At 36.9% G+C, this 14,182-nt stretch overlaps 1 protein-coding gene across 1 annotated transcript in view; it reads left to right on the top strand.

Moving 5' to 3' along the window:
• Positions 1–665: 665 nt before the first annotated feature.
• CDKL5 (cyclin dependent kinase like 5) overlaps positions 666–14,182 on the top strand; it is a gene marked incomplete at its 5' end in the record, with an annotated part of 53,460 nt that continues 39,943 nt past the window's right edge. The window contains 5 exons of the mRNA XM_026055377.1: positions 666–711; positions 3,636–3,772; positions 6,712–6,832; positions 8,005–8,064; positions 13,650–13,740. Coding sequence (XP_025911162.1) covers positions 666–711; positions 3,636–3,772; positions 6,712–6,832; positions 8,005–8,064; positions 13,650–13,740 — 455 coding nt within the window. The remainder of the gene's footprint in view (positions 712–3,635; positions 3,773–6,711; positions 6,833–8,004; positions 8,065–13,649; positions 13,741–14,182) is intronic.

Here is a 14,182-nt window from a genome sequence, read left to right as displayed (position 1 = left end):
GTGTTCCATCATCATATGGACAGACCTTTAGTAGTCATGCCATGTGGGCTACGTTTTGGCCACATGGTAGATGCACTCTGGCTCACGCAACAAAAGAAGAAGTGTCTTGGTTTAACATAACAGAAAAAGGTGACCTACGATGATTAGTTTGGGTGAGAATACTAGAGGAACACAAAGGTGGGAAGGTGCTAGAAAGTTATCACCTGTTACTGTACAGTAAATGTAGATTAACACTTTCAAATGGGATAAGTGATTCTGGCTGTTGGTTTTGGATATGCTACTCTTAAGAGGTCTGCTCCTTTCCTTTGTTTCTTTTTTTTTTTTTTTAGGAGTCACAAAGAATTTACCTTCCTAAAATCACGTTCCTTTTGGGTGTTTAAACTTTGGAACCCAAAAGCTTTTGTGATCCAAAATTATAAGTCTCATTGTAAGCCTTGGCTACATCCTAAAATGTGTATGTGGGCATGTGCACGCACACGCGCTTGCTTTTGTATTGCATTTGGCCTGAGCACTGAGACATTTACCAAATTTTTAGTTCATTTACTCTTGTACTGTGAAGTTTTCTGGATGTTTTATTTGCTGTGATGCTCAGGGGAAAAAAACAAAACTGACAAAAAAAACCCCATATATTGCTCATTTTGCTTTCTTTGCTTTTTGTTTTACAGGAGACACATGAAATTGTGGCTATCAAGAAATTCAAAGACAGTGAAGGTAACCTTTTCTCTCTTATGTAATCTTTTATGTCAACAACTATGCTTTTAATATCTCTCTGGTTAAATAAGAAGTCTCTCATATCAAGATATGATTTAAAAATGATAATGATGTATTTGCTCTACGAGTATTCAAGGCCCTTGGTCCTTCATACCTGCCTAGAGACTGCATTATATACTCAAACTAGATAAAATTACCACCTTTTTTTTCTTGGTGCATCCATGTTAACATTGCTCAGATTGTGGTCCCACGCATGGTAGTAGGACTTGTCACTTGGAGGCTAAATGTGACAGGAGAATGGCAAAAACTCCTCTTGTAGAACTGGCTTGAGGCATCTTACTAATTTAAACAAAAATGAACTTCTTCACCATTTATCTGTGGGAGGGGATTTTAATTAAATATCCAGCATTGAAATTATTTTGTTGGAAAGGGTGACTTGAAGGGATAAATGGAGGAGACTGAGAGAGGTCGCTGAGAAGTTCTGCGGGAGTTTTCAGGGATCTGTGGGAGACTTTGAGGGAGCGGTGTAAAGCAGCAGGAGTTCTGCTCTCCCTTCAACTGGCTTCGTTCTCCCACAGGATGCTCCTCTTAGAGCAGCATCTATATACCATCCAGTGTCACTGAGTTTGCAGAGAAGGCTTACTGCTGCTGGCAAAGAGGGTGGTAGAAGGCAGGACCCATGGAACTTAGTGCTACTGCTGCCCACACCCCGCACCGCTCAGCATTAGTGAAAGTAAAGTCCTGGCTCTCTCACCTGCGTTTGTTGCTGGAATAGTCAATCCCAGTATCCTATCATTGGCAAAACTGGCAATCAGCCACTGCAGGCAGCTGTCTACCTTGCATGTGTCAGAACTTAACTCTGATCCCTAATGGACTAACGCAAACAAAATGAGAAGCCAAGTGTGAAGTAATAGAGGAGTAATCCTGGACTGAGGCAATGCAGCTATGATTTGCCATATACTATGGCTTTAACTAAAAGCTCAGGAACATTCTGATGATATATTTAAAGAAATAGCAGCCATTTTATTTTAGCAAACTTTTCTTTTTTGGTCTTGTTATGGGATTGCTGATGGCCATGGAGATATGGTTGGCTACAAGGACTTTAATTTTCAGAGTTGGTTGGACACAGTAAAGTCAAATTTGCCTCTGTTATTTCTGCAGTGCAAATTCTGTTTTGCAGCTGATGATGCCAGACACTTGAAGGTGTATTTGATAAATCTTTTAACTCTGATGTTTAGAAATCTGTTTTAAACCCCAGTTAAAGAATGTAGGGGAGTACTGAATTGTGGCTATCCTCTCAAGCAGGTCACGAGAGTACTTCAGAATTGCTTTTTGGTACTTGATCTGGCTGCTTAGGACAGATTCTAACCAATGAATCTCAGTATTAAGGCCCTAACAGGATTAGTATTTTAGCCATTCTATCAAAAAAACAAAGCAAAAAAATGCAACATTGCCATTAGGTATGACTTGCCAACAATGTTATGTAATATCAGTTTACATGACTGATGACTGCTTTTCAGAGCTGTAGCTAGTTGTTTACAAGTTTCAGAACACGAGAGAAGTTCTTCTGATAGATTTGATTCAGTCCATTTAACATCTGTCTTGTTAACAGGGTAGTTCATTAAAAGCCTATTATAATTGTTTCTATTGCCGGTTTTGTTTCATTGAATTTTTGTTGTTGTTTGATATATGCATGCTAAATGCACTGGGGAAGAAAGTGTCTAGTTTTAGAAGTATGTAATCAGGTTGATTCAAGCCAACACCAAACACTCTGCTTTAAAATCAGGTGATTTAGATTGCTCTAAATTATATATTTTTAAATCAAAACATTTGTGATGGTAGTAGAGTTTGTTGGGGTTTTTTTCCCCTCCTCCTCCTCCTCCTACCCTTCAATTTTTTTTCATTCTTCTGATGATGATTGTGTGTGTTTGTATGACTTGGGCTATTCCCTCTCCCCTGCCAATCTGTTTTCACCTTTTGCTTGTTTGGAAAAACAATTTATTTTCCTTTTCTTTTTTTCCAGTGTCTGTATGTGCATGGGCAAATTCACTGAATTAATGGATTTCATTTTACTAAATGAAGAGTGCAAACTAATTTGATCTGTTTTACTTGACATTTCTTTGGTAGTATCATCTAGAACCCAACCAGTTCAGGGCCCCTCAGTGATGAGAAGTTTACAAAGCTTTAGTAAAACACTCTCCTTTTCTTGAACAGCTTTCAGACAGCTAAGTTGTCAAAACATTAGTTGAATTTCTTGACTCCTTAGAATCGCAGATTCTAGGCTTCATTGAATCAGTGTTTGCTCTACTGCCTTCTGTGACCGCTGCAGTGGTCTGCTTGCTGAATTTGCACTAAACGACTTTTGTGAAAAACTTACAAGGCATAAAAATCTGTGTTTATGTCTTAAAATTTGTCATGGCTATTGGAGGATAAAGTTATTTTTAGAATGCAATGTCTTTCACACTGACCAAATATGAGCTCTCCATTCCAGTGTCTCTGCTAAAGGCATGTTAGCCTCACCAGTGCTTCATCCATGTGATATGTATGCCTGGGATGGGAGAGGTGTCTGTACACATATGCTTCCCAAAAATATGCATGTATATTACTACTCTGCAGAATGAAAAAAATAGAAATGCAAATGATTATTTCTTATCACTTTTTCTGCTACTGGAAACCTGGATGGTAGTGAAGGGAAGTCTGTCAAGGTTATATAATGAGAGCGTGGTCATCATGTGTCTCTCTTCCAATACAGAAGGCATCCAAGCAGCAGAAAGAGACCCTGCTGGAAAATGAGCCTTTTTCTCTGTAATATCCAGTGACAGAGATTTTAATCAGGGGTTCAAATAAAATATTCATAACACTTGTTACTACGTATTTTTATTTTTTAATAAATTTTAATCTGTCATTTTTACTTTGCATTCTAGAAAATGAAGAAGTCAAAGAAACCACTTTACGAGAGCTTAAAATGCTTCGTACTTTGAAACAGGAGAACATAGTGGAGTTGAAAGAAGCCTTCAGAAGAAGAGGAAAATTATACTTAGTTTTTGAATATGTGGAAAAAGTGAGTTGAGTTTGTACTATCCTTTCCACAATTAAATCATCAGCTTACTGAAAGTCTTTAAAATTACTTCTAAAAATGGCACTATTCTAATGTAAAAAGAGGAATAGCAGAAGTTGTTCTGAATCCAAATTGTTTGTAGTTAGACCTATATTGTGAGAAAACAACACCAATAACTTTATTATTGTTTTTACGTCATGTGATGTACTTTTAGTTATCTCTGAATAGCTTAAAAAAAATCTTTCATATATGAACACAAACACATTCAAATTATATAGACTGGAATATATATAATCTGAAAAAATAATTCCATGTGAACTCTATAGTCCAGTTTAATTGTAAAGTTGGTTAAATATCCTGTGTTGTGTAGTGAATCTTGACATAGTCTTTCAGAACAAGATCATGGGTTTCTGACTGTGGAATCTGTTGCAACTTTGTCTATCCTCCCCTGTTAAAAATAAGATTTCTGTTTCTATTTTTCTGTAACAAGTTCAGTATCAGTAGTTGCTTGGAGGGATTTGGCAAAGGTTGCTATCATTATTTCAAATCCTGACCTCATTTGAACCCATTCCAAAATTTTCTTAGATTGGCCCACTACTGCCAAGTGACCTGATCTGCTTCCAGGGAGAAACAACATAGAATACATTGGTCTTCCATTATTTTTGCAACCTTTACGGCCACAGTAAACCTTACTTTTGTATTCTAACCATTTACATTTTTTCATGAAAATAACTAGATATTCAGTTACATATATGCAAGCATAAAAAATATATTACATATATGTAGCTTTCATCAGGTGTTGTTCTCTTGATTGAAAATTGCATTTAATATTGAAGTGATGTTGCACGGCTGCAGAATGCTAGTTCTCTTCAGTCAGTTGTCCCTTATGTGTAAAGATACCTCACCCTAAATATTGTGTCTCCTTACCTCAGTTTATAATTGATTATGTGGTACAATTTCATTACATAATGTGAGGTGACCTATTCTATGACATAGTCTGGCAGAAATCAGTTGTGTGTTGCACCAGCAGATCAGCAGCTTCTAATGTGGTAGATCTTACTGAGCCCTAACATCCAAAGCTTGCCTTGCTCTACCTGTGTTTCCTGTGGTTTGTCCAGGCTTGTGGAATGTCTTTGATCACATACAAACTAGAAGATACACTTAATCTTGTGTTATCATTGACTTGGCTGAGTTTACTCTAGCAATGGTTTGGAAGATCAGCATAAGAAAAAATGTTTAATTGGTCTAATAAGGGTATATTTCAAAAAAAGGTTAACATTTGTTGGGTAAATAGAGCAGGCTGCAATATCTAACATTTGCATCAAAATAAAAGAATATAATGCTAAAGATAGACATCACATATAGCCTGTGCATGATATCATTTCTGTTTCAATGGTCATCTTTATTTTCAGCTAAACTTCACAGTCTATGAGTGTTTCTCATTTTCAGATGTGTAAAATAGTTTCCACAGCTCCTTATAGATGCCTTTCAAGACCAGGGTAATTTCTGTATTTATGAATGAGGAATGGTAAAAAGAATTAAATAAAATATGGTACAGTAGGCTAATTTTTGTTTTAACTGATTATAAGTGCCTTTTGTCCTTTAAGGAATCTTAGCTTTGCAATATCCAAATCTAGATTACTTAAATTAACATTTAGTCTAATCTCCTTTATCCATCATCCCCTTAGTTAACGTCTTCACACCAGATTGTGTCTCGCTATGTTGATTTTACTATTCTGGTTCATATCTGTAACACTAATTTCTTGACTAACTTATCCAAAACTACGGGCCTCGGCGTCAACAAGAACCTAAAACCAATGTGGTATGTGGTTTCTTAACAGAAAGTGTATTTCTAAGGAAACTTGCACTCAAATACATAAGTTCCAGTATTTATTCTCAGACTACAAAACTTGAAAATTTTCTGAAATATTAGCAAAGGCTTCATTTGTTTTGTCTCGTGCTTGTGTTCGTTAAAATATCTTAGAAGAAAAACCTCAGAAATACATTATTCAGTTAAAATGTTTGTCAAAGGTGAGGCAAACTTATATTAAATTAAAAAATCTGTATAAATACCCAAATTCATAATTAAATGAGTTGTGTAAAACAACTCATAGCCAAAATACTTATTTTTATCTCAAAATTCAGTAAATAAGGCTCTTTTTTGTCTTCAAGTGGGCTGCTGCTGCCCAGTATTTGTTCAATTAGGATTTAGAGTAAGCTAAACTCCATTGCACTTCTAAGTGTGCAAAATTGGAGACATTTGCTAACATAATGGAAATCTAAAGGTCCTTCAAAAGAGGAAATTTAGCAGTATAAACATTTAAATTAGTTTATTTTTCTCCTACATCTATCCATAAAATAGTTAATATGGGCATAGTTACTTTAGTACAAAGATATCTAAGATCAGTATATGTGATATATATAGCTATAGAGTACTCCTCAGGGTACTGTTTATGCCCATATGAGGCATTTTTTATATCTTTATTATTTGGTTCACACTGATAGTTTTTTGTCCTGCTATATGAAAGCAGTAGAACTAACTTAAAAATTAAGAAACCAGTATGTTAAAGCATAGTAGGATATTTACAAAATGCTGTTCTCTACTAAATTTTTCATATAGCAATACTGAGCTGGAGTTCCTGTTTAAGCAATCTAAGTAAATGATTTTTAGAAGTTTTAGTCTAAGTGGTTTGATGACAGATTTTTAAGGTCTTAGAGTAGGTTTGTGGTTTACCTTTAAGGAATATTGTCTTCACAAGTGCTTTCTCTAGAGTGAAAACAGCTAGTAGCATGTGTATGATTAAAATACACTCCTTGAATGTTAAACTGTTTTTCACAGCTAGACTCACAGGCATAAGTATGTTGCTTTAGTATGTTGAAGACATGTTAATCTAGCTACTACAGTATATGTATTTTAAATAATATGTCTTTTAAACACTTAGAATATGCTTGAATTGCTAGAAGAAATGCCAAATGGAGTTCCACCAGAAAAAGTGAAAAGCTATATCTACCAGCTAATTAAAGCAATTCACTGGTGTCATAAGAATGATATTGTTCATAGAGGTAAGTTTGTAGTTTTACATATAGAAGTGAGCTCCTGGTAGGAATTTACTATAGGAAAAGAAGTTATAGCTTGAATTAATTTGCAYTGATGTAAATATAAGTGCTTACTTAATGTCTAGGAAAAAAACATCTTTGAATTTGGCTGGGTGTTAAGCCTGCCAGGCTTCAGGTCGCTTTAAAACAAAGTTTATCTACATATAAAACTTTTTCCACTGGTGTCTGGCATATAAGTAGAGATTGTATCACGTGCACAGTGAAGCAAAACTACACCACAGACATTGCCAAAGAAAAGGAACTGTTTAAACAATTCATGGCACTCAGTCATTTCACTTTTCAACCTAATAATATTAAGAGAACAGTAATGCAGAGCTTAAAGCTTGGTCATCTGCCCTTACCTTTTGTATAAGACAGTTCCTCCAAACTCCCGTGAGTTCAGCTCTGTATATGTACTTTCCTCCTCAATTTCAAGCACTTGTAATACATACCCTGATGTGTGAGTTTATCTAGTTTTATTTATATTATCCTGATTTAGTAAAATCTTATTTTGCTTTATGACTTTGCAAAAGTAACATTTCTAATGTATGAGAACTTTCATCTATTGGAAACATTTAGTGTAATATTTGTATTTGAGACTGATCAAACACAGGCAAGAATCTGTAAATATTTTGTGAAATGTAGTTTGAAGAAATATAGCTTATACAAATACCACAATATCCATATAGGAATAAAAAACAGGCTTGTGAAACTAGAGAATATGTGTTTTCTAAAGAAAAGGCAAGAGGTGCACAAGAAGGTTGTCATAACGCCGAAGATGAGTGCACACAGTTAATGTTTTACTGGTTAACTGGGTAATTAAATACAGTTCTACATGTTACTTTGCAATATGCAATATTCTGCATGTTGCTTTGATGTCCAGGAATATCTGTAAGCACCTTTCATCTTCCTTTATTTTGTTGGGAAACTACTTAAAAGACCTCACATTATAGCAAATGAATTCTGCATGTTCACAAACATCATCATTTGAAGCCTAGTAATATTTATTTCAGCAGTTGCTCTTGTAATGCTTTGTTTATGATTGTTTGAATATCTTAAATACATTATACTGTTCACCAAGTTTAAAAAGAGAAGTTAACAGCTATCTTCCTTTTTTCTCTATTATTCCAATACACCAGATATCAAACCAGAGAATCTCTTAATAAGCCACAATGATGTTCTGAAGTTGTGTGACTTTGGTAAGTTCAGTAGCTAGATATATGTTTATTTCTTTTTTTTTTCTTTTTTGAGAAAATCTCAGTGCAATCGTTGCAGTGCAATGCTGCCTTATTCTTACGAGTTATACAGTGTGTACTGTTTAAATTCATTTTAGTGCTCAGAATTGATTACTCATTCAGGTTTGTTGCTTTAATTTGAAAGATCTCTGAGCTTTAATGTGCATATCTTGTGAAATACCAGTGTTAATACAGCCATTCTATTGACATGTTTCTTCTTCCTATATTCTGCAGGGTTTTTACTAGCAGTGTTATTGGCACTCAGCTAAGAAAAGTTCAGATGATAAATTGATTAGAAGGCTAGCAGAACTGTAGATTTATCTAGCCTTCATATATTAAAAAAAGTGTTCTTCATTGTTTAGTGAAGACACAATAAAATTCTTAAACTTTTTGTGTACTTCTTAAAACACTGGCTTTTATGGACTGTTATGTTTGTCTTCATTTGTATATATCAACTTGTATTATTGTGTTAATCAAGGAATCATGTGTGATCATACAATTAATGACTGAATGGCTGGAGAATAAAGTCAGAGTTGTGTGTGCAATGTTAATTTTGTTATTTCCTGACTTATGAATGCCTGTTAATGCCAGCTTTAAGGCTTTGAAGAATCGGCACCTAAGCACAAGACAAACTGTGCCCATGTGAGTAATCCTCAGAAGACAACGGGGCAGAGTATATGCTGATTCCAACAACCTGTATTTTTGTTCTAAATGCTACATAAACACAGAATAAAATATTGTCTCTAAAAAGCCTACAGTTTGACTTGGTAAATAAAAATCAATTCCAGAGCACTACACAAAGGCGCTTTCACTGAGAGCTGTTTTCATGAAAGCTGTCATTTCAGACCTCTGCAATTTTGAGTGGAAAAAGGAGCTGTTGAAAAAAATTAAATTGCAACAACTTTTAGTAATACAAAAATGGTGTTCATTTGCAGGGCTTATTTCTTTTAATCCTAAACACATTTTTGCTTAAGCATTCAGAAACAATCACCCTTTTAGGAAAAGCCTCCAAATTTTCAGTCCATATGAGTTCTTTGAATTAAGCTGCCATTTATTTTGCAGTGTAAAGAATGACAGAGCTCTAATAAAATGTAACGGTACTGTTGCAGGAGGCTTCGGTAGGTGCCTTAGCCTTTTCTGGTGCTGGGGGCCTTCTGTCTGCAACTCCGCAGCTGCTTTCCCCTGGCAGCTCTGGCCCCTCCACCAGAGGTGTAGGGCAGTATTTTCCCCTGGGCCTCCTGCGGCGGTGCCCGGGGCCCTGCCCTGCACACCAAGGCCCTTGAGCGCTGCCACCGCAGGTGCCCCGGGGCGTCGGGGCGTCACATGGGGGAGCCAATAACTGCCAGGCACGGAGCTTGACGACCAGTCGGCAGGCAGCACCTGCCCCTGAGCAGCATGTGCTCCAATCAGGGCCGACGGCATTAGAAGCGGGAGCAGCCGATAGGGGTGTGAGTGGGTCCTGCTGGAGAGGAGGGCAAGGCTGCTCGGCAGTGGGCCCCCCTCGCCTGCCTTCCTGCTGACCCCTGCAGAGGGGCTGCCCTTTCCTCCCTCTTTCTCCCTCCCCTTCCTCTTTTGTTTTTATTTTTTTTCTCCTGAAAGTGACTTTCGCTGTTAGAGTTGACGCATGCCATCAGCTAACAAATCTCTGTGCGTGGACTTGTCATGACATCCTTTGTGCAAAGGAGCTTTACAGGAAAATAAGCCAACCAAATGATGTGATCATGTTTTGGATGACAGTTTTCTCAGTAAAAGTTAGACAATTCTGAATTCTATCAGCAATGATGATGTTCTCTCTAGTTTGTAAGCTTGTTAATCTCATACACTGTAGCCAGATTTTCTTTCTAGCGTTGGAAAAGAAATGCAATCACAGTGTACTCCCAGTGCCCAGGAGAAGAAGGTGAATTAAGTTGTGAGAACTTGTGTTGTCACCATTGTTTACGCAGGTTACTTTGAACTTAGCTTCATGTTTCAGATTTGGTTAAATTTAAAATGCCAAGCAACTTTTATAATTTGGGATCAATTATTATTTTTTAGCCTTACTGCTAATTGACATTATTGTAAATAGCTTAAGTTAATACTGCAAAAATATCTGTCAGAAGGGAATTAACCATAAGAATTTCTTGCATGTGTGCAGCTTAGGGTATTAAAGTTTGACTTTTAAAGTGTTACAACACATGCTACTTGTCTACCTAGCTTATTTTATGTTTTGGAACAGAGGTACTTGTCATATACAATACGACATTCCTCATCTGATGACAACAAATGCAAACAAAAAGTCTTTACATCCATCTTAATGCAGATTTTAAAGTAACTAGGTGTTTCAGAATTAACACAGTGGACAAAACAACTTGAAAAAAAAAAGTTCAGAACTCTAACAAGTTCTTTATAGTCCTTGTGCTGTGTTCTGTACATATCGTACTAGATAAAAATGAGTTTGAATGCGGTGCTTGCTTCAGCACATGTTGTGTGGGTGTAGTTTCTGCCAATAGAAATGGAAAAAGGGAACAGTACAAGATGCCGACTACAGCAGATGCATCTGACTGTTGTTGGAAATAGTTATGCATTCTGACTAGTATGTGTGCTGTTTCAGCACCAGTGTTTCAGAATTACTTGTTCTAACAATTTCTTAATCTCCGTATGATGTGTATGCATAGAAATCTTGAAACACAGGACTGGAAAAGACCTCAGGAAATTCTGTAGTTCTTCCACCTACTTGAAGAAAGGATTAGGCATGTCTCTGTCATTCTTGACTGATGTTTCCTTAGTTTATTCTTAAAAATCTTAGTGATGGAGGTTCCACTGCATTGCTAGGCACCTAGTTAAGTGCTTAAATGCCATTAATGTTAGAATGCTTTACTTCATCTAACTTAGATTTGCCTTGCTTCTATATAAGAAACTGACAATCTTCTGAACTCCCTTTTCCCTCACACCTTTTTCCTTGACATCTCTCCTACCCAGTTATGAGTTTCCTCAAGTGCTTTCTTGAAATCTGTTGTTTTATTTTGGTTGTTCCTCCCTCCTTACGTTCTGATACATTTTGCAAGTTCATTTTTGTAGTTGCTCTCAGCTAAATCACCTTCCATCTTCATTTGCTGATCTAGTTCTTTCCTGCTGCTTAGAGTTCAGTCTAGTCTTCTCCCTGGTTACCTCCTCTTATTTTCATATCAAAAAATTGTTCCCACCACCTCAGCACAACTTGGAGGAAGGAGCAGTAGTGTTCTGAGCTACTTCTGCCACCACAGTAAATAAGTAATTGTGTCCTTAGGAAGGTATTATGCTTTCTTGAAGTATGGACTCTGTCCATCATCTTTCAGCATGGTAACATAGAATCAAAGCAGTAGTAAAATGGTTTCCTACATCACCCAGCAATATATGTATCGCACTGAAGCTCATGATAATATTTTTTCTTTCTGTCTTGCTGCATCAAATCCATGCTGCACCTTATCTGTAAAGGTAGGGGGCTAATCCTTTCTGGAACTGCATTAGCTGATGATGATCTCGGGACATGCTTTGTAGCACCTGCTTCTGGCCAGGTTCCAATGGACTGGCCTGGAGGGAAGATGCATCCTGACTCTTGTTGATTCTTCAGAGACAGATTTACTGGTGGGCTGCCAGGCTTGTGCCTTACCATTACACAGGCTGCCGTGCTGTGCTCATTTGGGTCATGTGATATCTTTTTCTCTTTCCTCATTCAGTTTGGGGCTTCCCACTCTTTGTTTTGGCTATCCACTTTCTCCTGGTTATTTTCTTCCCTCTCTTCTCTAAATAGATGAACAAAAGATTTTTTTTCACTGACAAGATTAATCAGATGGGTCATGTAATTTGAAACAGAAGCAGTACCACCTAAGCAGTTCTAAATATAGTAATGTTTATAATCCCAGTGTTAGTCTTCAGTAATAAAAAAAATCCTTTCAAGCTTTTCTCCATCATCATCAGTAATGGTTCAGTAGACTTTATGGAGACAGATCAGAATTATTCCTATTTTGGGACAATATTGAAATATCTGTTCCTCTTTGTACATGCCTTCTAGATTACTAACTCTTGAAGGAAGAGGCATCTTACTTAAGAAAAGTAACAACAGTAACCTATGCCAATACCAAATTTTTCATTGCTTTCTCGAATCACTAGTCTATTAACAATCTCTACATCTAAACTTTTTACTCCAACATCAAGGAAATTAGTGCACCACAGGGGTCAGTGTGACTGGACTCCTTCAGACTAAGCTGTCAAATGAGATTCACTTTCAGAATAAAAAAAGCCCACAACCTTACAATCATAGTTGTGTAGGAAAAGCGCTCTTGGCAGTTTCTGTGTAAGAACTTGGAAATAAAGAAAAATGACTGTTGCATTTAAGTAGCACTTACTGATTCTGAAAATGAAATTATGCCTTATACCTCTGCAGGACTCTAGAATTTTTATTCTTTCTTCATCACTTAGGAAATAATAGAAGGACCCCCAGTGATCTGACTGAAGTGAATTTTGGATCAAGTTTTAATGCCACATCCCAGTAAAAAAGCATTTTTAAAATGTTGCTTCTGCAATTCAGCCCCCCAAATTTGTCTCAGTTTGAGCTCCAGTAAGGAACATACACATCCAGAGTCTTGCTGCTGAGCTCTGTCTGACCTCAGTCTCACCTTATTATTGCTTATTTGAAAACAGCAGGATCCGTGATACTTTTCTAAAAATAATGACAACATCTGCCCTGTAGTACTTCTAAGTGAAGAATCTAATAACATCATCCCTGTGGTGCTCAGCTGACTTTATAAATTGACAATAGAGGGAATGAAAACAAAATTAAATTATTCCTACCTCTGGATTTTCCAGTATATGCCCTCTTCTCTGTGTCAGTCTTCTAAGCTGTTACGCCTTAGGACAAAAGTCAGCCTCTGGTACAATTGTAAATAACTAGGCAATTGTTGGTTCTTAACAAAATGATGTGGAGGAGGAAGTTATTTTAGATTTGGGTTCTGACTGTAAATTCACTGAGAGCCTTGCTTTGAATGTGATGCTAAAGCAGATGGGAGGCTTACACCAGTGGAGCATGATATGTAGATATATAGCAGTTTTGCTCAGACTCCTGCCTTTTGTAGTTGTGGGGAAATGATGACATTCATTGCCAAGTAAGGTGGACTGTGCTAGTCTCATATGAAAGTTAAAATCAAAGAGGGAGAGTCTTCTGCAAAAAGCACCTCACAATGAAATTTAGTGGCCGTGTTTCAGTAGCCTGAGTGGCATACTGACAAGTAATTTTTATCAATCTGTTTCTATTATGGCAAAGCACCAAAAGTCATGGCAAAATGCCATAGACTTCTGAGGACAGTGCAGAAGTAAACTTGTCATTAAAGCAAGCATGCCGACATTCAGTGTTACATCAATAAAAGCCTGTGTTTCAGCAAACATTTGCAATCCCTGGAGACATCATTGTGCACTAGGGGATGTAAACTGTTTCTATTTAAATAGGTGTGACCTCTTATTGCCAAAATCGGTAGTGGGATGCATATTTATTGAAAATGGGATATAATCTTTCACATTTATTGTTTCTTTCACAGGCTTTGCTCGTAATCTCTCCGAGGGAAGCAATGCTAACTATACAGAATATGTGGCTACGAGATGGTACCGCTCTCCTGAACTCTTGCTTGGGTAAGTACAGGTTCTAGAAGAGCCATGACATATAAATCTTGGCTAATTCTTTGCGTTTTGTCAAGTACCTTTTGTGAGATTTACATATGGGGAACTGTAGTTGACTTAAAGGGTAGACTAAAAGAAACTTTCAGTTTTTTATGAAGTATTTTGGTTCATTTCCAGTAAGTTGACATGAATTATTGATCATGATCACTGCTGAAGTGGCACAAAGAGATGGTGCTAGCTTTTTAAGTGGTCAGGAAGAATTTGTGGGAGGAGGCTTTGTGAATCACTTTAATAAAGCACTGAACAGCTAGTGTCACGCTACCTGTGCAAGCAGTAGTTGCATGAGTAGCCTCAGCCAGACGATTTAATTTTTTCTCTTTTATCATCTGTAAAATGAGGGATTTCCTACCTTGCAAGGCTAAATAGGTTTTCAAATATTATATGAATAAATTCA

Source organism: Apteryx rowi, unplaced genomic scaffold (genome assembly GCF_003343035.1).
Source record: "Apteryx rowi isolate R43461 unplaced genomic scaffold, aptRow1 scaffold_996, whole genome shotgun sequence".
Taxonomy (NCBI): domain Eukaryota; kingdom Metazoa; phylum Chordata; class Aves; order Apterygiformes; family Apterygidae; genus Apteryx; species Apteryx rowi.
This window is presented reverse-complemented; position numbering and strand designations above follow the sequence as displayed.